Source organism: Bubalus kerabau, chromosome 23 (genome assembly GCF_029407905.1).
Source record: "Bubalus kerabau isolate K-KA32 ecotype Philippines breed swamp buffalo chromosome 23, PCC_UOA_SB_1v2, whole genome shotgun sequence".
NCBI lineage: Eukaryota > Metazoa > Chordata > Mammalia > Artiodactyla > Bovidae > Bubalus > Bubalus kerabau.
Genome location: NC_073646.1, coordinates 28245869 through 28272876, shown reverse-complemented (window position 1 = coordinate 28272876; position 27008 = coordinate 28245869). Strand labels below are relative to the sequence as shown.

General features: G+C 49.3%; 1 protein-coding gene across 1 annotated transcript; it reads right to left on the bottom strand.

Moving 5' to 3' along the window:
- Positions 1–9418: 9418 nt before the first annotated feature.
- On the bottom strand, positions 9419–22897 carry TRIM72 (tripartite motif containing 72). The gene is made up of 7 exons (XM_055561764.1): positions 22645–22897; positions 21819–22215; positions 18572–18667; positions 18253–18483; positions 17766–17788; positions 16010–16128; positions 9419–14932 (listed from the first exon to the last, which is right to left on the bottom strand). The coding sequence occupies exons 2-7, from the start codon at positions 22206–22208 to the stop codon at positions 14343–14345; spliced, it is 1449 nt and encodes a 482-aa protein (XP_055417739.1). The 5' UTR covers positions 22209–22215; positions 22645–22897; the 3' UTR covers positions 9419–14342.
- Between the last annotated feature and the right edge of the window lie 4111 nt (positions 22898–27008).

The window sequence follows — 27008 nt, the reverse complement described above, 5'->3', positions numbered from 1 at the left end:
TAGTAAACACACAATATAATAACATATTATATTTTAAAGTAATAATAATAAGTAACAGCAATTGACATCATGTGAGTATTTACTCTGTGCCAGGCACAGTTTTAAGTACTTTGGATGTGTTAACTATCCAGTCTTAATAGAAATCCTATGAAGAAGATATTATTATCCCCATCCTGCAGATGAAGAAACTGAGACACCCAGAAGTTAGGTACCAAGTTTTTACAGCAGAGCTTATATCCGTTAGAATGCTTTGGGGTACAAATTAAGAGAGATTCTAACTCAAGCAATAGTCAACGTATTCAGCACAGTCACTCAGTTGTGTCCAACTCTTTGAGACCCCGTGAACTGCAGCCCACCAGTCTCCTCTCTCCAAAGGATATTTTTCAGGCAAGAATACTGGAGTGAGTTGCCACACAGAACAAGAGCAGAGGGGGGTCTCCAAAGCCAGGTATGCAGCAGCTTAGTGGCATTATTAAGGATCCAGCGATTTTGTGTCATTTCTTTTTTTTTTTTTTACTTTAAAAAAAAATCTTTTTTATGTATGGCAAAAACCACTACAATATTGTAAAGTAATTAGCCTCCAATTAAAATAAAAAGAAAAAATATTTTTTAACATCAAAAGCATTTTGTGTTGGGGTACAGACGATTAACAGTGTTGTGATACTTTCAGGTGAACAGCGAAGGGGCTCAGCCATACAAATACGCGTGACCATTCTCCCCTACCCATCAATTCTTCGGTGCTCAGCTTTCTTCACAGTCCAACTCTCACATCCATACATGACCACAGGAAAAACCATAGCCTTGACTAGACGGACCTTTGTTGGCAAAGTAATGTCTCTGCTTTTGAATATGCTGTCTAGGTTGGTCATAACTTTTCTTCCAAAGAGTAAGCGTCTTTTAATTTCATGGCTGCAGTCACCATCTGCAGTGATTTTGGAGCCCCCAAAAATAAAGTCTGACACTGTTTCCACTGTTTCCCCATCTATTTCCCATGAAGTGATGGGACCGGATGCCATGATCTTCGTTTTCTGAATATTGAGCTTTAAGCCAACTTTTTCACTCTCCTCTTTCACTTTCATCAAGTGTATACATATATCAAAATATCACATATACATATAAACATATACAATTTTTATTTATCAATTATACCTCAATAAAACTGGGGGTAAATGAAAAAAACACACCCTTTCTGGAATCTAAAAAATAAAACAAAATCATGGAAAAAAATAGAAACAGACTCACAGTGTTGGAGCCTCTGGGAGGAAGGCAAGAGGGGTTCCATCATGAACCCTTTAACAAAGAATGTGAACTCCGCCTGAACCCTGTTAACCATCATTAAAGAAAAAACCAGGAAACCCCCCTCCTCACAGATGGCATACAAAGATTGGAAGTACAGGTCAGGTTGTCTCAGTCAGTTAGACTAACGATATCGCCTGCACCTGAATGTTGTAATCGTTAATTCTTCCACACCTGCATGTTGTAAAACTAATTACCAACATGTAACCAGTCATGTGGCAGAGGGTATAAAAAACCAAGGCCTCCAAAATCATCAGGGTCCTGCTGGGAACCAATTCCCCTTGGACCTGCTAGCTCCACTGTCTTGAGTGTCCTCTAAGGAGTGTTTTGCAACTCCAGATTCTACAAGAACAGATATGGAGAATAAACTAGTGGTTACCACTGGGGAGAGGAAAGGGGGAAGGGGCAAAGTAGGGGATAGGGCAGAAAGCAGTATAAATTATATAAACTACTATGTATAAAGTAAAAAAACTACAAGGACATATTGTACAGCACAGGGAAAATAGCCAATAAAATAATATTTTATAATGACTATAAATGGAGTATAATCTATAAAAATGTTGAATCTCTATGTTGTACGTCTGAAATGAATAAAATATTGTAAATCAAATGTACATCAATAAACAAAATGAAGTTAATCAAAATAAAATGGAAATTCTCTGGTGGTCCACTGGTTAGAACTCCATACTTTCAGTGAAGGGGGCCAGGGTTCCATCCCAGGTTGGGGAACTAAGATTCTGCTCAGAGTGTGAACAAAACAAAAATAGAAATTAAAAATAAAATTAAAAGTAAGGTAAAATTAAATTAAAATTTTAAATACACTCTTTATTGGCCACCTTTCCTCCCCACCCTTCTATCAGTGATCCCTGTACCTCCCTCCTTATATTTGAAGTCCTTGTCTCAGGATCTGCTTCAGGGAGAACAAAAGCCACGGGAGAGGCAGCTGTTAAGCAAGAATGAGGAAACTGCTTCAGGGAAGCCAGCTGTCCACCACGTGAATTGCTGCTGAGACATAGTGATGGAAACAGAAGTATGTCCATTGGATTTAGCAACACAAAGATGAGAAGGCCATTGCAGAGGCATGGGGCGTGTGAGAACCAAACTGCTGCAGCTTGAAGAGTAAGCTCAAAACTGAAAAACAAAGAAATTGGTGTGGTTGCCACACCAGGGAGAGGGTGGGGTGATGGCCTTGGGAAGTGGGGCCACAGAAGACAGAATGATAGGAGATAAGATGGACAGATACACACTGGTTGGAACCCCTAGAGTGTCTGTATGTACCTAGAGGAGATTTTTAGACACCTGGCAGAGGCTGGTGATTGGATTAGGGATAACCTCTAAGAGAACCAAAAAAAAAGAAAAGTATTTATTATCGAGAAAACAAAAAGCTATACAAGAGAGAAAAAGAAACCAAAATACATTAGATAACTCGGCCATGAATAGCATATACATAGTCATCATAATATAAAGCCAGAATATTGATTTAATCAAAAACTAAAGACTTAATGGGATTTCCCTGGTGGTCCAGTGGTTTCTCCCAATGCAGCAGGCCCAGGTTTCATCCCAGGTTGCGGAACTAAGATCCCACATGCCAGCACAGGGCAACCAAATAGATAAACAAAATTTTAAAAATAAAGATTTAACTATATTGGGAAGGTTTCCCAGGTGGCACAGAGGTAAAGAATCCACCTATGATACAGGAGACTCAGGTTCTATCCCTGGGTCAGGAAGATCCTCTGGAGAAAGGAATAGCTACCCACTCCAGTATTCTTGCCTGGAGAATTTCATGGACGGAGGAGCCTGGCAGCGGACAAAACTGAGTGACTGAGTACACATGTATCATGAAGATGTAAGAAAGAGAAAGTGATGAAAAAATCATCTCCCACTGTAGAAAGACCTAATGAAAGTTAAAGTGTGAGTTGCTCAGTCATGTCCGACTCTTTGCAACCCCATGGACTGTAGCCCACCAGGCTCCTCTGTCCATGGGATTCTCCAGGCAAGAATACTGGAATGGGTTGCCATGCCCTTCTCCAGGGGATCTTCCCAACTCAGGGATTGTACCCACGTCTCCTGCATTGCAGGCAGGTTCTTTACCATCTGAGCCATCAGGGAAGCCCCAGAAAGACCTAATAAATATTGCCTAAAAATTAAGAATCTGTCTGCAATTCAGGAGACCCCAGTTTGATTCCGGGGTCTGGAAGATCCCCTGGGAAGGGATAGGCTACCCACTCCAGTATTCATGGGCTTCCCTAATGGCTCAGAGGGTAAAGAATCTGCCTGCAATGTGAGAGACCTGGGTTTGATCCCCGGGTTGGGAAGATCTCCTGGAGGAGGGCATGGCAACCCACTCCAGTGTTCTTGTGGAGACTCCCCATGGACAGAGGAGCCTGATGGGTTACAGTCCATGGGGTCACAAAGAGTCAGACACGACTGAGTGACTAAGCACACAAAAATTAAGAAGTGGCATTATAAGCATATTACTTAGAGTTATGAAGATAAGTACCAAGATTAATAGAAGCGAATGCAAGCCAGGGGAAGGGGAGGAAAATGAGGAATGACAGGTTTTTTGTAACAAAATATACCCGTTTGACTCTTTAGCCCAAAGTTCTTCAAACTTTTCTGAATGTCACCACAGTAAAAAAAAAAAACCGAATTTTACTGTACAACCCAGTACAGACACTCAGGTACTAGAGAGGTTGTAGATCCATGGAATCTCTAATATACTACTGGTTAGCATGAAAACCGGAGAACCCAGGTTTTAAACACAGCATAACTTCCCCAGCAATTTCACTTTTAGGTATTTGGCAAAACACATTTAGCACATTTGTGCCAAGAGACACATGCTAAAATATTCACATCCATTCTGTTCATAAGGACTGAAAACTGGAAGTGAGCCAATGCCCAACAATAGGAGAACGGGTAAACAGAACATTTCACAATCAGTGCAACGCCCTAGATGAATCCTAGTAAAAAATGTTAAGTCGGATTAGCAGGTCACTGGTATTACATGGTGCTAAGGAATGCTTGTTGATTTTGTTAGGTGTGATAATGGTAATATGGTTACGCTAGGAAATGTCAGGAGAAGGCAACGGCAGCCCACTCCAGTACTCTTGCCTGGAAAATCCCACGGACGGAGGAGCCTGGTAGGCTGCAGTCCATGGGGTCGCACAGAGTCGGACACGACTGAAGCGACGTAGCTGCAGCAGCAGGAAATCTCAACAGCTTTTAGAAATGAGTATTAAAGTATGTACAAGTAATTAAATGTAAAATTTTTTGACATCTGAATTGTAGTCTTTATTCGAGTTACATTTACAAATTTATGTCTCCTAATATGACAAGGCGGCTCTTTAACACATGCTCTGCAAATTTATATCAGCAGTAGGAAGGGCTTTGATGAAATGATAAGATGACTAAGATTCACAGGAAAAGAGAAAGAAAAGCATGATAGATGAAGCAACTGTGGCAGAATCTTGTTAATGGCTGAAGGTGGTTGATGGGTACATAGAGATCCGTGTTATTTTACTTCACTCTGTTTTGTGGGTTTGAAATTTCTGTAACAATGAAATTTTTAATAAACAAGCCACTCTCAGAAAACAAAATATTTTCATGCTTCTTTTATACATTTCAGAAGCCCAGGAAAATGAAACCAAAGACATCTGTGATCATTAAAAGAAAAAAAGAGCAAGGAAAATGAAAACACAAATCCAGGCTAATGGTCCCCTCTGAGAGGCAGACAGGGGCTAGGACAGGGGAGAAGCCTCTGTGAGGAAGTTCTTAGAAATAAGCTCTGTTGGGTTAGACGCCAGTTTCACAGGTGCTCAACTTTTAAAAAATGTTTAATTTATTTATTTTTGGCTGACTGGGTCTTTGCTGCTGCGTGTGGACTTTCTCTAGTTGCAGCAAGCGGGGCTGCTCTTTGCCGTGGTGCAAGGACATCATAGTCAACAAAAGAGTCCGAAATGCAGTACTTGGATACAGTCTCAAAAACGACAGAATGATCTCTGTTTGTTTCAAAGGCAAACCATTCAGTATCACAGTACTTCAAGTCTATGCCCTGAACAGTAATGCTGAAGAAGCTGAATGGTTCTACGAAGACCTACAAGACCTTCTAGAACTAACACCCAAAAAAGATGTCCTTTTCATTATAGGGGACTGGAAAGCAAAAGTAGGAAGTCAAGAGATACCTGGAGTAACAGGCAAATTTGGCCTTGGAGTACAGAATGAGGCAGGGCAAAGGCTAATTGAGTTTTGCCAAGAGAATGCACTGGTCATAGCAAACACCCTCTTCCAACAACACAAGAGAAGACTCTACACATGGACATCACCAGATGGTCAATACTGAAATCAGATTGATTATATTCTTTGGAGCCAAAGATGGAAAAGCTCTTTACAGTCAGTAAAAACAAGACCGGGAGCTGAGTGCGGCTCAGATCAAGAACTCCTTATTGCCAAATTCAGACTTAAATTGAAGAAAGTAGGGAAAACCACTAGACCATTCAGGTGTGACCTAAATCAAATCCTTTACAATTATACAGTAGAAGTGAGAAATAGATTCAAGGGATTAGATCTGATAGACAAAGTGCCTGATGAACTATGGCTGGAGGTTCATGACATTGTACAGGAGGCAGGGATCAAGACTATCCCCAAGAAAAAGAAATGCAAAAAAGCAAAATGGCTGTCTGAGGAGGCCTTACAAATAAATAGCTGTGAAAAGAAGAGAAGCCAAAAGCAAATGAGAAAAGGAAAGATATACTCATTTGAATGCAGAGCTCCAAAGAATAGCAAGGAGAGATAAGAAAGCCTTCCTCAGGGATCAATGCAAAGAAATATAGGAAAACAAGAGAATGGAAAAGACTAGATATCTCTTCAAGAAAATTAGAGATACCAAGGGAATATTTCATGCAAAGATGGGCACAATAAAGGACAGAAATGGTATGGACCTATGAGAAGCCAACAGTATTAAGAAGAGGTGGCAAGAATACACAGAAGAACTAAACAGAAAAGATCTTCATGACCCAGATAACCACAATGGTGTGATCACTCACCTAGAGACAGACATCCTGGAATGTGAAGTCAAGTGAGACTTAGGAAGCATCACTACGAACAAAGCTAGTGGAGGTGATGGAATTCCAGTTGAGCTATTTCAAATCCTAAAAGATGATGCTGTGAAAGTACTGCACTCAATATGCCAGCAAATTTGAAAAATTCAGCAGTGGCCACAGGACTGGAAAACGTAAGTTTTCATTTCAATCCCAAAGAAAGGCAATGCCAAAGAATGCTCAAACTACCGCGCAATTGCACTCATCTCACACATGTTAAGTAATGCTCAAAATTCTCCAAGCCAGGCTCCAATAGTATGTGAACCATGAATTTAAAGCTCAAGCTGGATTTAGAAAAGGCAGAGGAACCAGAGATCAAATTGCCAACATCCACTGGATCACAGAAAAAGCAAGAGAGTTCCAGAAAAAACATCTATTTCTGCTTTATTGACTATGCCAAAGCCTTTAACTGTGTGGCTCACAATCAACTGTGGAAAATTCTGAAAGAGATGGGAATACCAGACCACCTGACCTGCCTCTTGAGAAATCTGTATGCAAGTCAAGAAGCAACAGTTAGAACTGAACATGGAACAACAGACTGGTTCCAAATAGGGAAAGAAGTACATCAAGGCTGTATATTGTCACCCTGCTTATTTAACGTATATGCAGAGTACATCATGAGAAACGCTGGGCTGGAGGAAGCACAAGCTGGAATCAAGATTGCTGGGAGAAATATCAATAATCTCAGATACACAGATGACACCACCCTTATGGCAGAAAGCAAAGAAGAACTAAAGAGCCCCTTGATGAAAGTGAAAGAGGAGAGTGAAAAAGTTGGGTTAAAATTCAACATTCAGAAAAATGAATGTCATGGCATCTGGTCCCATCACTTCATGGCAAATAGATGGGGAAACAGTGGAAACAATGACAGACTTTTTTTTTTTTTTTTTTTTTGCGCTCCAAAATCACTGCAGATGGTGACTGCAGCCATGAAATTAAAAGACGCTTGCTCCTTGGAAGAAAAGTTATGACCAACCTAGACAGCATATTAAAAAGCAGAGACATTACTTTGCCAACAAAGGTCCGTCTAGTCAAAGGTATGATTTTTCCAGTAGTCATGTATGGATGTGAGAGTGGGACTATAAAGAAAGCTGAGCACTGAAGAATTGATGCTTTTGAACTGTGGTGTTGGAGAAGACTCTTGAGAGTCCCTTGGACTGCAAGGAGATCCAACCAGTCCATCCTAAAGGAGATCAGTCCTGAATATTCATTGGAAGGACTGATGCTGAAGCTGAAACTCCAATACTTTGGCCACCTGATTCAGTGAGCTGACTCATTTGAAAAGGCCCTGATTCTGGGAAAAATTGAGGGCAGGAGGAGATGGGGACAACAGAGAATAAGATGGTTGGATGGCATCATCAACTCAATGGACATGAGTTTGAGGAGTTGGTGATGGACAGGGAGGCCTGGCGTGCTGCTGTCCATGGGGTTGCAAAGAGTAAGACACGACTGTGTGACTGAACTGAACTGACTGAACTGAAGGATTTCTCATCACAGTTGCTTCTCTGGTTGCAGAGCACAGGTCTAGGCACCAGCTTCAGTACTTGTGGCTTAGCTGCCCCTGGGCATGTGAGATCTTCCCAGACCAGGGATCGAACCTGCATTGGCAGATAGCCTCTCAACCACTGGGCCACCAGGAAAGTTCCAGTGCTCAGATTTTTTAATAAGTATGTAACATGAGACAAGAGGGGTATACATAGACCATTTGATGATAGTGGACTAGTAAAGTATTGTGCATAATCCAGTTTTGTGCACCTGAGGTTTAAAAACAGTATATGGGACTCACAAATACAGAGACCAAACTAGAGGTTACCAACAGGGAGAGGGAAGGGCAAAGAAGCAAGATAGGGGTATAGGATTAAGAAATATAAACTACTATGTATAAAATGTGTGTCCAAAATAAATAATTTAATTAAATATATGGTTTCTGTGCTGGAGATCTTATACCTGCAAAAGTATAAGTGATATCTCAAAAAGATTTCTGAAGTGGGAATTGGGAAAAAGATTTCCCAGTCTTTTTTGTTCATTTGTTCTTCTAATTCCTGTGGCTAATTCCTGGGAGCTGACTCAATTTCCTCACCCATAAAATTAGCAATTTGGCCGAATCATTCCTGAAGTGCCTGTTAAGGAAGGAAAGTTGGGACTTCCCTGGCAGTCCAGTGGTTAAGACTGTACTTCCAACTTAAAGGACTGCAGGTTTGATCCCTGGTCGGGGAACTAAGATCCCACATGCTCTGCAGCCAAAAAAAAAAAAGAATGAAAGAAAAAAACAGAGACTGAATACTGGACAGAGAAGCAAAAGTACAACAGGTGTCTCCAGCAATAAGTTTCCAGTGCCCCCCAGTAGTGGAAAAACCTCCTCCTATAACACCCTCCCCCAGGGTCCCACCTCCTGATTCCCACCCACCCTCTTTCTAGGACCCTGGGTCTGGCCTCCACTCTTTCCTGCGTCCTCACTCTTGGATCACCAGTGACAAGCCTGTTCCCCATGTCCCCACACCCAGCATCTGCCCCTCAGTCTTTCTTCTCCTCCCAGAAACCCAGTCATCCTGGTCTAGCCTTTAGTCATTCTAGGGAAATTTATTCTGCCTCCAGTTTCTGAAGACCAGTGCCAGGCTTGATGGTGTGTGAAGCCACCTCCACATTCCCTTCTCCAGGCCTGGATGGTGCTCTCAGGCCCCTAGGTGCAGGCAGGGCCCAAGAGGATGACTTAATCCTCACAGCAGGGGTGACTCAGGCCAAAGGAACAGCCTGGGAGCCTGCTTGGCTGCTCTGTCCCTCCCAGGTCGGTTCCACTTGTCCCCTTGTCCTCTTTCTCTCTCACCCACATCTAGGAACTGAGAATCCTCTAGAAGCCCTTCTGCTGCATCCACTCTTTTTTTATTTATTTTAATTGGAGGATAATTACTTTACAATATTGTGATGGTTTTTGCCATACATCAACATGAATCGGCCATAGGTATACATGTGCCCCCTCTCCCGAACCCCTCTCTCACCTCCCTCCCCACCCCATCCCAACAGGTTGTTACAGAGCACCGGCTTTGGGTTCCCTACATCATGCCTCAAACTCCCACTGGCTATCTATTTTACATACGATAATGTATATGTTTCAATACTATTCTCTCAAATCATCCCCCTCTCTCCTTCTCCCACTGAGTCCAAACGTCTCTTCCTTACGTCTGTGTTTCCTTTGCTGCCCTGCATGTAGGATCGTCAGTACCATCTTTCTAGATCCCATATATGTGTTAATACACGATATTTGTCTTTCTCTTTCTGGCTTACTTCACTCTGTATAATAGGCTCTAGGTCCATCCACCTCCTTAGAACTGACTCAAATGTGTTCCTTTTTATAGCTGAGTAACATTCCATTGGGGATTCCCAGGTAGCTCAATGGGTAAAGAATCTGTCTCTAATGCAGGAGACTCAGGAGACACAGGTTCGATCCCTGGGCCGGGAAGATCCCCTGGAGGAGGGCGTGGAAACCCACTCCAGTATTCTTGCCTGGAGAATCCCAAGAACAGAGGAGCCTGGCAGGCTACAGTCCATAGGGTCAGAAAGAGTCAGATGCGACTGAGCACACACATATGCTAAGTCTTGGGACCTCCACTACTTAGTACCTACCCTAGAGAAGCCCTTGCACATGTGCACACAGAGACACATCCACAGCTGCTCACAGCAGCATCGTTTGTAATAACAAAGGTTAGAGATAAAATACCAGTTAATCAGGGAATGATGAACTAAGTTATGTCATGGTCATGTGGTGGAATACTACACAGCAATCAAAAGGGAGAAGGTTCTTTCTGCACAGAAACGTGGACAAATCTCCTGACTGACTGAACTGAAAAAACAGACATTGTAGAATATGTAGAATAATGTGTCATATTCATGTAGAGTATGACATCATTTATATAGAAAGAAAAACACTATATTATATGTTATCTGTGGGACACATAAATGCACAGAAAATCCTGGAAAACTACTCATCAAACTGACAACAGGGATCATTTCTGATGAGCAGGCTAGCGAGATGCTAGTTGTTGTGAGCCCTAGGGTTATGAGGATAAATTAGATAAAGGAGATACTGGATATAAAAATATTGAGGGGCTTCCCTGGTGGCTCAGTGTTAAAGAATCCACCTGCCAGTGCAGGTGACATGGGTTAAATCCTGGATCTGGGACAATGCCATATGCCACAGAGCAGCCAAGCCTGTGCACTATGGCTATTGAGCCTGTGCTCTAGAGCCTGGGAGCTGCAGCTACTAACGCCCACGTGCCCCAGAGCCTGTGCTCCACAAGAGAAGCCACCGCTGTGAGCAGCCCGCACACCCCAACTAGAGAGTAGCCCCTGCTCATCGCAGCTACAGAAAAGCCTACATGGCAACGAAGACCCAGCACAGTCAAAAATAAAGAAAGAAAAAAAATTTTAATAAAAATAAAGTTGTTGACACATAACAAGCTCTCAATAAATGTTTTTACTTGCAGTTTAGCATGGCCCTGGCAGGCGCTATTTTTCTTGGACACTCAGGAGTCAGGAGGCACCGGAAACCTCTCTGCGGCCAGTTGTGATGGGTTCCCAGGGTCTCCACAAAGGGGAAGAACTCAGGGAGGAGGTTATGGTCCTTTTCTGGAGGAATCCATCTCTCTATCCCCATTTCACCTTCCTCTAGCCCCACGGAGATTCTGGCTGAGCCAGGCAGCCCCCAACCAACAAGGAACACCCAGATCAGGCAGGGTTTCCCATAAACTCGCCCCATGCTGACTGCCTTTGGCTCAGGGACTCCATCTGTCACAGTCAGCCAAGGGCAAGGTCACCGGGTCATTCCCCTCAAGGCACACAGCCCAAGCCAGGATAACTTTCCATAGAAAGAACCTGTGAAGACTGTGAAAAGAAAGTTCCCTGCTGTAACTCCAACTCATGGAACAGATGGCTGAGGGCAGCAGCAGAAGAGCGGTGAGACCCTTCCCTGCCCTTCTGCGCACAGCCAACGACCGAGCATGGTAGGGGCACAAAGGTGGGCTCGGGGACACCCAGGGCTCCTCTGAGGGGCAGCTCTCTGGAGGAGTCCTCACAACAGTCCCTCCAAACTTCCCTCTCTCCTTCACTCTGGGTCAGACAGGGATCGTGATCTATGGCCCCATTTTCTCTTTCACAGGCATCTTCCCTCAAAACAATCTGGGCACATTGAATCCTGTCTTGGCCTCTGCTTCTCACAGTCCCTTCTTCTTAGAAAGGGCCTAGGACCACTTGGGCACCAACCGCCCTCTGCAGACACCCATGACTGGGATTCAGCCCAGTGGTTGCACATTGTACAGAGGTGCTGGAGTCGAGAGAGAATAAGCATGGTGGTGTTGGGACTTTCCTGGTGGTTGAGAATCTGCCTCCCGCTGCAGAGGACACAGGTTCGATCCCTCCTTGGGGAGCTAAGATCCCACAGGCTGCCGAGCACCTAAGCCCACGCGCCACAACTACTGAGCCCGAGTGCCACAACTAAATACTCCGCAACTAAGATCAGATGCAGCCAAATAAACGAATTTTTTTTTTTAAGTGGTATTTCTGGAGAGTAGTGTAGGATGAGTAGGGCAGGGAAGGGAAAAGCCATTCCTAGTGGAGAGCTGCATAATGTGGGGTGGGTGCAGGGACCCCAAGAGTTCAATAGGGCCAGAGTGTAGACATATGTGTACAGAAGACATAAGATGAGGCTGGAGGGGGACTTCCCTGGCAGTCCAGTGGTTAGGACTCTGGACTTGCACTGCTGAGGGCCTGGGGTTCAATCACGGGTGGGTGAAATAAGATCCCACAAGCCTCCTGCAAGCAACTTGGAATCCTTGGAAGTTTTGAAAAACTGAATCACATGATCATACTTGGATTTTTAGAAAGATTTTATGGGTCCATCAAGACTAAAGGCTGGAGAGGCAGTGAGAAGATTGTTGTTTACTTGCTCAGTCTTGTCCAACTCTTCATGACACCATGGAATGTAGCCTGCCAGGCTCCTCTGTCCATGGGATTCCCCAAGCAAGAATATTGGAGAGGGTTACCATTTCCTTCTGCAGGGGATCTTCCTGACCCAGGGATCAAACTTGCAACTCCTGCATAGGCAGGCAAATTCTTTACCCCTGAGCCACTGAAGAAGCCCATGTGAAAGTGTAGTCGCTCAGTGGGTGTCCAACTCTTTGTGACCCCGCAGACGGTAGCCCACCAGGCTCCTCTGTCCATGGGATTCTCCAGGCAAGAATACTGGAATGGGTTACCATTCCCTTCTCCAGGGGATCTTCCCAACCCAGTTATCAAACCCTGGTCTCTAGAACTGCAGACAAATGATCAGTCGTCTCTTGACACAGATTTAATAAGGAAGGAGTCAGACTGTAATTGCGTTTATTCACGCTGCTGGATTTGACCATCAACAAATCCCTTCACTTAACGGTTTTATTTTCTAACAAGAAAGAGCTTCTCAGATGAATTCTCTCTTGTGTCCCAGAGCCAGGGCGCAACAGGCCTTCCTCTGGGAGACACAGCCAGGAGTGCACCCCCAGCCAGATCCTTTCTTACCCTATACCTTCCTCTCCCCTCCACCCCCAGAAAATTCCCACACTGGCATCAGTTGCCAGAGGGTCCCAGACTTCACACAGCAGAAGCAGCAGCAACCCCACTGGTGATAGCAAATGTCCCCAGGCCTTCCTCCTTCCTTAGGATGGGAGGGGCAGCAGTTCCACCTGTCTGAACCCCCAAAGCCTCTCCCTCCAGGGAAGAGGGGCTCCCACTCTTGGCTTCAGTGGCTATTTTAGACCCAAAGGCCTAAAAAAATGTTCATACTTAAAGAAGCAACTTGAGGGGGGAGGGTGATGAGATGGGGGCTTCCTCTCCTTTACAAGCAACAGGCCCCAGGGCAGGGCTAGCCTCAGGCTCTTTCTCTTGGTTGGCAACTGGGGGGTGTCCTCCACATCTGAGACACTCAGTCAACATAATCCAGAGGCAAAGGGCAATAAATGGGGGGTTGGTTTATTCACCCAGCAAAGGCTCTGGCTTCCCAGGCGGCACTAGTGGCGAAGAGCCCGCCTGCCAATGCAGGAGACGTGGGTCCCATCCCTGGGTCAGCAAGATCCCCTGGAGGAGGGCATGGCAACCCACTCCAGTAGTCTTGCCTGGGGAATCCCATGGACAGAGGAGCTGGCAGACTACAGTCCACAGGGTCGCAGAGAGTCGGAGACAACTGAAGCACTTTGGCACACAGGCTCTGACAGTTTTTAAATGGATGTAGCCTGGAAGAATGTATTTTGGGTTTTCTATGCCTCATGGCTGACAGCTTTGTGATAACTCTGTGTAAGAGCAAGCTGACTGAACAGAAGGCCGGCTGAGTCAGCAAGGCTTCAGATGTGATCCAGCTTGTGAGAGGCAGCATCAGCGGTCCCTGAGGACTTGCTAGAAAGGCCCACTTTTGACCCATTCCTGACCTACTGAACCAGAAATTCTGTCATCTGGGCTTTAGCCAAGGCATTCCGAGGTGCTTTGAAAAGGTGATTTTGGTACAAATGCTCCAGTTGGAGAATCACCCCAGTGGAAGGCCTCTTGCGGTGGTGAGACCAGACCAGACCTCGGAGGCCCCCCAAGGCGGAAAGGAGCGGGAGGCTTCCGGGCCTCCTGACTCCCACAGAGTTCTCCAGCTGCTCCCCTCTCTCCTCCCCAAGCCCCCTGACCCTTCCTCAATCTCAACTTCTTCCCCGATCGCTGGGACTTCCCAGTTCGCCAGCTAGAGTTTCTCCATTGACCTGACTTCAGGTCTCCCCTTCCCATTACCACCCCAACCCCTGGCTGGCTGTCTCCAGCACATGCCAACCCCCAACTTCTCAGAATGTTTGGAGTCCCGTCCCCAACCCCCTCCACCCTGCCTTCAACCCCGGCGACCCCGACCAGGCCGGCAGGGCCCCTCACCCCTCCCCGAACCCGACGGGCAGCTCAAGCCTCCGAGCCGGAGCCGCCGCTGACTTCGGGCCCCACGAGCAGCAGCGGCTGCGCATTTTTGCCCTTGTCGTGCCAGCACACATCGAAGAAGGGGTACACGGGCCCCGGCAGGCGCTCATGGAAGGCGAAGAGCAGCTCCAGCGCGTCGGGGTCGCTGGCGTCGTAGAAGGAGAGGACGCCGTCGCCGAAGCTCAAGTAGATCCCGATGCGCGTGGGCCGCCTCTCCGGGGTGCGCAGCGCGCGCGGCTCCTTGGCTTCGACGTGAGCCTCCAGGATCTTGCCGTCGCGCAGCCCGAGCAGCCAGAGCCCCTGCGAGGGCACCGCGTGCAGCCGGCCGCGGCGACCGGCCTGGGCGCCGATCACGCCCAGCGCCCAGCGCGGCTTGTCGCCCACCTCCACCTCCCAGTAGTGCTCGCCCTCTGAGAGCAGCTGGTGCGTCACCACCGCCACAGCCTTGTCGAACTGGCAGGGGTCCTCTCCGGCCGGCGGCGCCTTCTGCTCCGAGCACTCCACGCAGCGGCCCGAATTGGACAGCACCAGGCTCGGGTGGGCCGTGCTCGGGTCAAAGGTCAGCTCCTGCAGCGCTGCCACCGAAAGGAAGCGGATCAGACCCTGAGCGTGGGCTTCCCTTCGAGCCTTCTCCCAACCCGCCTGCTGGGGGTGCAGCTCCTCTCATCCTCCCAGCATCTCTGGGCAGTGAGCCCGCCTCCGCTTACTGACTCGGGCCAAAGGCCACACCTCTCAGGGCTTCAATTTGTTCAGCTGTAAAATGAGGCCATAATTCCCTCCTTCCAGGGTTGTGGGGAGGACTAAGTGGATACAAGGCCATGGCACTCACCATCTAAGGCCTTAGAGCAGGAGATAGTCAGGAAGCCTGATCCTAAGCTAGTCTCAACCTCACCCGGCTGTGTGACCAAGTCAGGTTTGACCAGTCTCTGGGCCTTAGTCTTCTCTTGGCTAAAGCAGAGGTCCCTTCATTCCCCCCAGTGAGGCCAGGTATACATTGCCTGGAGCTCTAACTCCCCAGTGGGCTCTATCTCTTGCGGAGAAGAAGCCCTTGGGTCTCCCGGGCCACAGGCCAGAGTCAGTGTCTGACCCCACGGTTCCAGCTCCGCAGGTCCTCAGCTCCCAGTGAGCAGGGCATATCGTCCCCACTGGTGGGGCACGGCAGGGGCAGGTACGGTCCATGGGTCTTGCAGGGCTCAAACCCAGGCCCCAGCTTCCCCTGCTGCCGGCAGCAGCATCCTTTCAGTAAGCAGGACTTCCCTTGTGGTCCAGTGGCTAAGACTCTGCACTCCCAATGCAGGGTGCCTGAGGTTTGATCCTGGTTGGAGAACTAAATCCTATAGCCAGGAACTAAAGATTCCATGTGCCACAGTGAAGATGGAAGAGCCCTCATGCCCCAGCTAAGATCCAGTGGCACAGCCAAAAAAAAAAGCAGTGCCCTCTCCATGTCAATCACCCACCTGAAAACCCCATGCCCTTTAAAGTCCTTCTCTGAGCACAGGTTACAAGGGTGCTAACCCCGAGGGAAAGGGGCAGTGGGCACCTTCTAGGGTGACCTCCCCAGTTGGGATTGAGAGGCCTCTCTGTTTGCGGCTGGGGCCTCCCATCAACCACACCATCACAAGCACAAACCCAGGGTTGGCCCCTCCCAGTACCTGGCATCAGAGCCCGGAACATCTTCCTCCACACCTGGAATTTGAAGTCATCTGAGATGATGGGCAGCTGGATGTCCAGACGGGCAGGTGGTGGTGACTCTGCCAGGATCTTCTGCAGCCTGGGGGTGGGGAGAGGGGAGGAAGGGTCAGTGAAGGGACTCCCTGGAAGAGGCACAGAGTAGGGGGAGGCCAAGGGGCAGTACCCAGAAGACAGGAGGAAGGAGCTGTGGTCAAGTTCCAGGATGTGCCCCCCCTCATCATACCCTGGTTGAAAGCCCTTCTGTTTTCATTTGTTTGGAAAGATGAAAAAGGTGTGGAGAGGATGGTGGTGATAGATACACAACAATGTGAATGTACTTAATGCCACTGCACTTAAAATGTACCCTAAAAAAAAAAGGTTAAAATGGGGAATTTCCTGGCAGCCCAGTGGTTAGGACTCTTCCCTTTCACTGCCGATCCCTGGTCAGGAAACTAAGATCCTGCAAGCCACGCAGTGAGGCAAAGAGAAAAAGAAAAAAACTTGGTTAAAATGGTAAATTTTATGTTATGTATATTTTGTTATTTTTGTGGTTTAGTCTCTAAGTCATGTCCAACTCTTTTGCAAGCCCATGGATTGTAGGAGATCAAACCAGCCAATTCTAAAGGAAATCAGTCCTGAATATTCATTGGAAGGACTGATGCTGAAGCTGAAACTCCAATACTTTGGCTACCTGAGGCAAAGAACTGACTTATTGGAAAAAAACACTGATGCTGGGAAAGATTGAAGGCAGGAGAACGGGATGACAGAGGATGAGATGGTTGGATGGCATCACTGACTCGATGGACATGAGTTTGAACAAGCTCCAGGGGTTGGTGATAGACAGGAAAACCTGGCGTGCTACAGTCCCTGGGGTCACAAAGATGGACACAACTGAGCAACTGAATTGAACTGGGTTAGGGTTAGTCCATGGGATTTTCCAGGCAAGAATACTGGAGTGGGTTGCCATTTCCTCCTCCAGGGGATCTTCCTGACCCAGGGATTGAATCCATGTCTCCTGCATTGGCAAGCAGATTCTTTACCACTAAGCCACCAGGGAAGCCCATGTATATTTTACCAGTATTTTTTCAAAGCCTTCTCTTGGGATAAGGTCCAGCTCCTCCCCCCTTCACAGTTTGGCCCCCTCCAGCCACACCAGCTTCATCTTCGCTTCCTCTTAGCAGTCTGCACTTGCTGTTCCCTCTGCCTCCAATGCTCTTCTACCAACTCTTTACTTGCATGCTATGTCGCTTCAGTCATGTCTGACTCTTTGCAACCCTATGGACAGTAGCCCACCAGCCTCCTCTGTCCATGGGATTTTCTAGGCAAGAATATTGGAGTGGGTTGCCATGCCCTCCTCCAGGGGATCTTTCCAACCCAGGGATCCAATCCGCGTCTCCTGCATTGGCAGGCGGGTTCTTTACCACCAGCGCCACCTGGGAAGCCTGTTCACTCCTTCAGCATCCAGCTCTAATATGCACACCTTTGGAAAGCCTGGCCCCGCCACCACCCCCCACCCCCACCCCGCAACAGCAGCACTGAGTGATGCCTGTGTCCCTGGCCACATCTGTCTCCAGCAGTGGTCTGGGAGGTCCCTGAGGAGAAAGACAGGTCAAGTTCATGTCCACACAAAGTGCAGGGGAATCCCAGTGGACTGAATGGGAGGAGAGGGTGAACCAGCCAGTGTCCCTGGCAGACAAGGGCAGGATGGGAACAGGGGCAGGGCCAGGCTGATCTCACCTGCTGGTCACCAGGCAGTATTTCTGGAAAGAGAGAAAAAGAGAATGGAGATGAGCAGGCAAGGGGGACACTGGGGGGCTTCTGAGGCTGGGGCAGAACACAAAAATGCTGGGTGCGGGGTCAGGAAGAATCAGAAAAGACAAAAGAAACCCAGAATTCAAGGCCACCCCTAGCCCTTTACTGCTGCGTGAATTAGAAAAAATACACCCTTCCTAAAGAAACTAATCCCACCTGATAAAGTGTCCTAATAAAAATGCAGACCTACAAGGTCTATGATACAAATGATGCCCTCTTAGATACAGCGTCCTTGGGCAGTGCCCCACCTAAACAACCAGAAGGGCCATCCTGGGGCGCACCCCTCCTAGGTGTGTGACCCTGGCTCATCCCTGCCTGTCTCTGTACCTTGGGGTCCCTATGTGACAACGGAATGAGGTCTCCAAAGCCTAAACCCTGGCTGAGGGGCAGAGGGAAGCCATCCAATGCTCACCATGAGGAACTCTGTCTGAGGCTTGTCTGCCACCTCCTCCAGCACCTTCTCCATCTGCCGCAGCTGCTCCAGGTAAGAGTTCAGGCTCCCCAGCTCCCGTCGCAAGGCGACTCCCGCCTCACCCCGCACTCGCTCGGCTTCACGATCCAAGGAGCCTTCCAGGGCAGCCAGGAACAAACGCATCTTGCCCAGTTGTTCCCCCACTGCCCCCCTGAACTGACGCACCGTCTCCTGGGGGGGCAGACAGGAAAGAGCATTTGCCTGGGGACCCCCAGCCTGGACCCCCAGTCCCCGGGCTTTGCTGGGACGAGTCCCTCACCTCCACTTCCAGCAGCTGATGCTCCAGCAGGGCCACACTCTTCTCCTTCCGCATACAAGCCTCCTGCAGCTGCATCTTCTGCTGTGGGAGCTGGGTCTGGTGGGGGGAGGGCAGATATAAAGAAGTGATGCTACCGCCCACCTCCCCCACCAAACCCATACCTCCCCACCTTAACCTGCCCCCTCTGGCTCAGCCTCAATGCCAGCTCCTCTTCCAGCCATGCTGGCAACTTATCATCCCCCAAACACACTTGCTGGTCTCAAGCACTTGCCAGTACCGGTTCTGAGGTCTGGAATGTCCTCCCCTCCCATTGTCTATCTCCATTAAGTCCTCCCCAGCCTTGTCTTTCCGGATTGCATCCCCCCAGCAGGCAGCCCTTCAGCATAGATCTTTGGGAAGACGATTATCACAGATGTAGTTGGGTCTCCTCCCCCAGAGAGGTAAGGGCTTGGCATATAGCGGGTTTCATGGGGGTAGTGGAGGATGTGTACAGCAGACAGGCAGCCTCCTATTCCTGCCCTTCACCCTATACCTAAAAGCAGAATCTTAGCAAAACCCTCTAACCAGCCTCCCTGGACACTTGTAGGCTCTAAGGGTGGTAGTGTAATGTGAGTTGCTCAGTCGTGTCCAACTCTTTGCAACCCCATGGACCCACCAGGCTCCTCTGTCCATGGGATTCTCCAGGCAAGAATACTGGAGCCATTCTCTTCTCCAGGAGTTCTTCCTGACCCAGGGATCGAACCCAGGTCTCCTGCATTGCAGGCGGATTCTTTACTGTTTGAGCCACCAAACAGAGTTTCCCTGGTTCTGAGGGTCGGCAATTGAATAAAAATGTCTTCTGGGACTTCCCTGGTGGCCCAATGGTTAAGACTCTCAGCTGCCAATGCAGGGGGTGTAGGTTCTATCCCTGGTTGAGGAACTAAGATCCCACAGGCAGTGCAGCATGGCCAAAAGCTTAAAAAGAATGTCTTCTGCATGGACAAACCAAACAAACCTGTGGGCCAGCTCTTACTCTAGGTCTGTCAGTTTGGGATCCTGAAATGCAGGCATAGGGGAGTTCCTAATACCTCCAGCCAAAGCCAGTTTGCTGGGAGGTGCACGGCCCTGGAATCAGACTGTTCCAGTCCTGCCGCCCTGACTTCCAACCTCAATTTTCCTCTTTTGCAGAATGGGAACGGTTATCCCCCACCTACCTTACCTGTGATTTTTGGGACAAATTGGCAGCCTCCTCCCCACCTCCCCTAAAGGAAACTAGGAGACCCTCTAGGCACTGTTTGCTATAAATCCCCACCGAAATTGGACCATGGGCTACTGCGGCCAGCTGCCAGGTTAGTCTCCTTCCCCAGACATCTTCCAGGGCCACAGCCCTGTCTGCTGCTGGGCAGGGTGGCCCTGGAGGCTCTCAGCTGTTCGAGGTTCATGGGTGACAGAGCTGAGCCATGGAGACCAAGCACGACGGCACCCTAGAGGCTGGGGGCTGAACAGAGAAGCCTCTTGGAACATCCCGTGGTGAGGAGGTGTGGGGAGCAGTGCTCAACACAGTGCACGATGGGTCTCACCGACAGGCTGGTGTCCTTCTACTCCAAGGCAAGCAGGAGGCCACATTACTTTGGGGGTTGTGAGTCCCCCGTTGCCCAGCAGATCCCATTCAACCACTCTTGAGTCTTGGCACATGGTCTCTGGACCAACCCCTCTTCCTTCCCAAGGACCCAGGTGTTCTGCCCTACCCCAGGTTTCTTGTCCCTCATGTGGCTCCGATGATAAAGAATCTGCCTGCAACGTGGAAGTCGTGGGTTCGATCCCTAGGTTGGGAAGATTCCCTGGAGAAGGAAATGGCAACCCACTCCATTATTCTTGCCTGGAAACTTCCATGGACAGAGGAGCCTGGCAGGCTACAGTCCATGGGGTCACAGAGTCAGACACACTTTCACTTTTCCCCCTCCTTTCAGGTATCTCTACTTCAGACCTCTAGCTACCCCCTCCCTGGGGCTAAGGGTGGACTGATGCAGACTCTGAAAGACTGTATCCTAACCCGCCTGCCCCTTTGAGGCTTCTGGGCTCCCTGGTGCCCTGTTCCACTTCATGGACTCTCTTCTCTTTTTGCAGATAAAGATGGATGAGGATAGGCGTTCTGGGGTCACCAGCAGAGGGGAGCCTGGGTTGGGTGGGCTCCTGGGAGGAGAAGCCTCCTGCAGTGGGCTAGGAGACTACCAGCCAGCACCCCGAGGGACTGGCAAGGCTGGAGCAGGAGGGACGGTGAGGCTGGGCCCCTGGAGGATTGGGGGGGCTTAAGGGCGGGGTCTACCCCATCTAGAAGTCTGGAGACTAAGGAGATGTGTCTTGCAACGCTGAAGCTTATGGGCAAAGATTACCCGCCCCCCACTCTCAACAACCGCCTGGAGCAGAGAGTGGCAGCTTCTCCATCGCAGAGACTGTGGACTGCTCCGAGCCTCTGGACCCTGCCTCCGCCAGGCCTTGCACCTGTCGTTTATTCTTCCAACAACCCTATAAATGGCTTCATGACATATCTCCCCGGGCCTGTCCTGTGCTACACTACTGTAGCTCAACACGCATGTGATCTGCCACACGTACGCCAGGCGAGCCAGCGTGTGCCTGCGTCTCCATTTGCCAGTGTCTGGGCATCCGCGGAGATGGCAAACCTCGGGGCACGCACACTGTGTGTGGAGTCTGGAGGCGTACAGAACTTCCAGCTCCAACCACAAAAACAGCCTGCACTTGGGTCTCGGTACCAACCCGGGGCTGTGCACAGAGTTGCGCGCGCAGGCGTGCCTTGGCCTCCCAGGTGAGGCTCCATCTGATAACTGTCAGGTCATTACAAGTTTGGCAGCTCCAGGGGCGCGGGAGCTGGGCGGTCCTGGACAGCGAGGCTCCTCTTATCCAGGTCTATGCCCAGCAGCCGAGCCTGTTCGCGTGGGCCGCAGGCACCGACCCTGTCCTCTGCTAGGGCCCCAGCGAGGCAGACTCCGCTCTGCCGCTGCGCTCCTCGCATCCCCGCGTGTGCTCCAGCGACCGCACTCGTCTCGCCGAGGCCGGTCTCCGAGCACTTCTTCCAGGCTCTGGTCTCCGCCAGGCTCCGCCTTCAGCTCATCTTCCCTAGCCGCCCCGCCCCGCCCGCGTCCCTGGCACCTCCAGGGGCCCCGGGCCCTGAAGTTGAGGCCGGAATGGCCCGACCCCAACCCGTCCAACCATCTCATCCGACCCCGAACCCCGCCGGAGGGTCCCGCACCTTGAGGCGCGCGTGGGCTTCGGCGGCCGGCAGCAGGCGGTGGCCGCGGTGGGAGCCGAGTGAGGCGCACACGCCGCACACGAGCGCGCGGTCCTGCTCGCAGTAGATGCTCAGAGGGTCCAGGTGCTCCTCGCAGTGGCCCTGCGGCACCTGCGCCAGCCCCTCCACCAGACGCGCCAGCTGCAGGTTGGTGCTGAGAGCCTGCGGCCGCGTGGGGGCCTGACAGCTCGGGCAGAGCACCGTGCCATCCGCCGCCGGCTCCCCGGCCACGCGGCTCAGGCAGGCGCGACAGAAGCTGTGGCCGCACTCGGCAGTCACGGGCGCGTCGAACAGCTGCAGGCACAGCGGGCAGGACAGCTCCTGGTGCAGGAGGCCGGGCGCGGCCGACATGGCGGGCCTGCGTGGAGGAGGGGTCCGTCAGGGACGCGAGACCCGGGCCCAACCTCTAGAGGCCTCTCAACCCACACAGAAAGGGACTCTGGCTCAGGCCAAGGGAGAAAGGGAGACTCCCTTTCAGGCCCAAAGGCAGCCTCAACTGCAGTTCTCATCCCCAGCCCACCCCTCCACCCCACCCAAATAGCCCCTGTCAGGGACCTGGCTCAACCCCTGTTCCTAAACTTGAGGCTGGCTTTCAAACCCCGTCCTACCCCCAATTGTCCTTCCCCTGACTTGGCCCCTGGCCTCAGCCCCAACCCCAAATTCTCCAGTGTCCCTGCCCTCTCCTCTTCTCTCACCTCTCCAGGACTCGAAGCAAGCCCCTGTCCCCGGGTCCCTCCCCTTCCCCTTATCCCCAGCCACCATCCCCCACCAGGACCCCAGGACTCACAGGTCTGGCTGGAGATCTTGGCTAAAAAGAGACTCCCAAGAGGCCCAGTCAAGGTCAAGCCTAAATGTAGGTAGCTCCGAGCTGTGTCTGAAGAGAAGCAAGCACCAAGCTCAGAGCAAGGACGTGGGCACCACGGGTGATTGGCGCGCGGTGAAGAGCAGACAGACCCTCCAAGGCTGAGCCCTGGCCCCAGGACTATATATAGCTTGCCCGGCCCATCCCCTCACATCACTTCTGGAAACTGCTCTAAAAGTGAGGACTGAGCGGTCAGCGGACAAGCGTCACATGGCAAAGCCACCTGTCCTGGCCCATCACACTCTGCTGTCCCCTGCCCAGCCTGGAGCCAGAACTCAGAGCTAGCAGAGAGACAGGGCCTCTGAAACCACAGAAAAGACAGAAACATGATTGGAAGGAGTCTCCGCTTTCTCCCCAACTTCACCATTTCCAGCCTCCCCTGTTCCCTCCCTGTGGCCCCCTCCCTAGCTTATCACCCACTTATTCCCCAAACTTAAGGCACAAAGTCACACGGGACAGAATCTCCTCCAACCCCGAAAGCTTTCCTTCTTGCAGGACTGAGGGGAGGGTCTTTCCCCAGCTGGAGTTTCCAGTGCTCAGCCCAAGTGCTAGAGCCACGTGGGCCTCCCTGAGTGCTCAGGAAAGGAACGACAGAGGGACAGTTGAATTAATGAATGAACTATATCCAGAGCCGGAGGTTGAAACTCCATCCTGCTCTGGGAGCCTCAAGGCTTATCCTTCAAATCTCAGTGTAAATTGCATTCAGCATAAAAACCAAAGTCCCCTTACCCTGTTCATCACTTACCTCTCCCCCTGCTCACTCCAGCCTTGCCCTTTGCACTTCTAACCCCTCTGCCTGGAACATTCTTGAAAACCCTATTATTGGAAGCTGCTGCATAGCACAGGGAGCTTAGTCTGATGTTTTGTGATGACCTGGAAGGGTAGGTTGAGGGGATGGGAGGGCAGCTCAAGAGAGCAGGGATGTATGTATACTTAGAGCTGATAAACTTTGTTGTACAGCAGAAACTAACACAACATTGTAAAGCAATTATATCCAATTAAAATATAAATAAAACACAGTTTTGGCATGACCACTTCCCTCCCTCCCTCAGATCTTCCCCAATGTCACCATTTTCAGTGGGGCTTTTCCTAACTCCCTGATTTTAAATCTCACATCTTCCTTCCTCAATTTATTTTTCTCCATAACATTTATCACAATCCGACACATACATATTTCACTTGTTAGTTTCTTGTCTGTCTTTTCCTACCAGAACATAAATTTTGTTCACTGCTCTTCTCTAACTTCCAACAAAGTCTGGGGCACACAGCAGTTGCTCAGTAAACACTCAATGAATGAAAAATCACAAGGACTCCCTCTGTCCTTCTCTTCTGACCTCTCAGCATTTTCCTGGATTTATTTCCCCCTCGACCACTCTGTTTCTCTTAGTCTGAGTTTCCATTAAGAGTCAGATCAATTGTCCCATGAGAGTAACCAGACACCCCCACCACAGGTGAGAAACAAGGTGGAATTATTTCCCCTGATTATAAAGGAGGAGGCAGCTGTCCCCCCCTCCCCTTCTTCAAGGTCATCACACTCCAACTTTTTGGCAAGTAAATAAATCTCCCCAGAAGCCAGAGAGCTCCTAGCACAACTTTTCTTTTGTGGCTCGCCTCTGAGTTCTGCAGCTCATTCCATCTTTATTTTTAGTTAATTAATTTGGCTGCATCGGGTCTTGGCTGCTGCATGCCAGAATCTTCATTGCATCATTTGGAATCTTTCATTATGGCACACTCTAGATGTGGTGCTTGGACTTAGTTGCTCTGCAGCATGTGAGATCTTTCTCCTGGAGGAGGAAATGGCAACCCACTTTATTATAGTGCCAGGAAAATCCCATGGACAGAGGAGCCTGATGGTGGGGGGCAGGCAGGGCGGGGGCGGATACAGTCCATGGGGTCACTAAGAGTTGGACACAACTGAGTGACTGAATACACACACATATGGGATTTTAACTCCCTGACTAGGAATCAAACCCATGCCCCCTGCATTCTGAGGCAAATTCTTAACCACTGGACCACCAGGGAAGTCCCTCATTCCCTAAACACTTGCATGTTAAATTCTTGCATGTTGCATGCTGGCCAGCTTAGGAAGCTGCTCCAGGCTTCTTGGTACCTTGGGGACTTAATCTGGGAACTTTGTTCAGGCTGTAATCATTTGGGCGTCTCAGGAAGAGATAAGTGAGGTTTTATGATTCTTTTGGATCAGAGCAATTAACTATATTAAAAGCTGTATTATATAGCACCATCCTTATGGCAGAAAGTGAAGAGGAACTAAAGAGCCTCTTGATGAATGAAAGAGGAGAGTGAAAAAGTTGGCTTAAAACTCAACATTCAAAAAACTAAAATCATGGCATCTGGTCCCGTCACTTCATGGCAAATAGATGGGGAAACAATGGAAACAGTGACAGATTTTATTTTCTTGGGCTCTTAAAATCACTACAGATGGTGATTGCAGCCATGAAATTAAAAGACGCTTGCTTCTTGGAAGAAAAGCTATGACCAACCTAGACAGCATATTAAAAAGCAGAGACATTACTCTGCCAACAAAAGTCGAGTAGTTATGTATGGATGTGAGAGCTGGACCATAAAGAAAGCTGAGCACCAAAGAACTGATGGTTTTGAACTGTGGTGTTGGAAAAGACTCTTGAGAGTCCCTTGGACTGCAAGGAGATCCAACCAGTCCATCCTAAAGGAAATCAGTCCTGAATATTCATTGGAAAGACTGATGCTGAAGCCGAAACTCCAATATTTTGGCCACCTGATGCGAAGAACTGACTCATTGGAAAAGCCCTTGATGCTGGAAAAGATTGAAGGCAGGAGGAGACAGGGATGACAGAGGATAAGATGGTTGGATAGCCTCACTGACTTGATGGACATGAGTTTGAGCAAGCCCTGGGAGTTGGTGATGGGCAGGGAAGCCTGGCATGCTGCAGTCCCTGGGGTTGCAAAGAGTCAGACACGACTGAGCAAATGAACTGAACTGAACTAAATTAACTATATAAATGACTACAGATTTAATTCTCCTGATTATGTGGATAACCATAGGGAGGTGGGGAGGTAGGGCTTTTTCCCAGAACCCTGAGAAATCCAGGGAAGTTCCACTTCTCCAAACAGGAAGCGGATTGGAGATGAGAGCCCACCTGCAGCATCTTTCAGCTACAATATAAGGATAATGGGGTCGCTAAGAGTCAGACACAACTGAGGGACTTCACTTTCACTTTTCACTTTCAGGCATTGGAGAAGGAAATGGCAACCCACTCCAGTGTTCTTGCCTGGAGAATCCCAGGGATGGGGGAGCCTGGTGGGCTGCCGTCTATGGGGTCCCACAGAGTCGGACACGACTGAAGCGACGCAGCAGCAGCAGCAGCAGCAATAGGATAATAACCCCCACTCCAGTACTCCTGCCTGGAAAATCCCATGGATGGAGGAGCCTGGTAGGCTGCAGTCCATGGGGTCGCTGAGGGTTGGACATGACTGAGCAACTTCACTTTCACTTTTCACTTTCATGCATTGGAGAAGGAAATGGCAACTCACTCCAGTGTTCTTGCCTGGAGAATCCCAGGGATGGGGGAGCCTGGTGGGCTGCCATCTATGGGGTCCCTCAGAGTTGGACACGACTGAAGTGACTTAGCAGCAGCAGCAGCAGGATAATAACCTCATTCCTGGAAGTTTGTTATGAGGATGAAATTATTATCTAGATAAATGGTGAACTAAATAGGTAATAAACTGAGTGAACACTAAGCAGAGTGTTCTGGCACCAGGGATTAAGGAAGCTATGACTGCCAGTGTGTGTGTGAGTGTGTGTGTGTGTTCAGTCATGTCCAACTCTTTGGGACCCCATAGGTTGTAGCCCGTCAGGCTCCTCTGTCCATGGGATTTCCCAGGCAAGAATACTGGAATAGGTCGCCATTTCCTCCTCCAGGGGATCTGCTCGACCCAGGGATTGAACCCGCATCTTTTGCATCTCCTGGATTGGCAGGCAGATTCTTTACCACTGAGCCACCTGGGAAGCCCCCTGACAGCTGACACTACAACATTCAAATCTTGACTCTGCTGTTTCCTCATTGTGTGACCTTGAGCAAGTCATTCAACCTGATTTTCTCATCTGTAAAATAGAGATCACATCAGGATTATTATCAAGACTATTGGATTGTTATGAAGATTCAACAGGCCAATTCATAGAAAACTTTTTGAACAATGTCAGGCCCATAGAAAATGTTCAATAAATGTTGACATTGATATTATTACAATTACTACTATTAATTTTTCCAATGCATCTTCCTTATACTCCA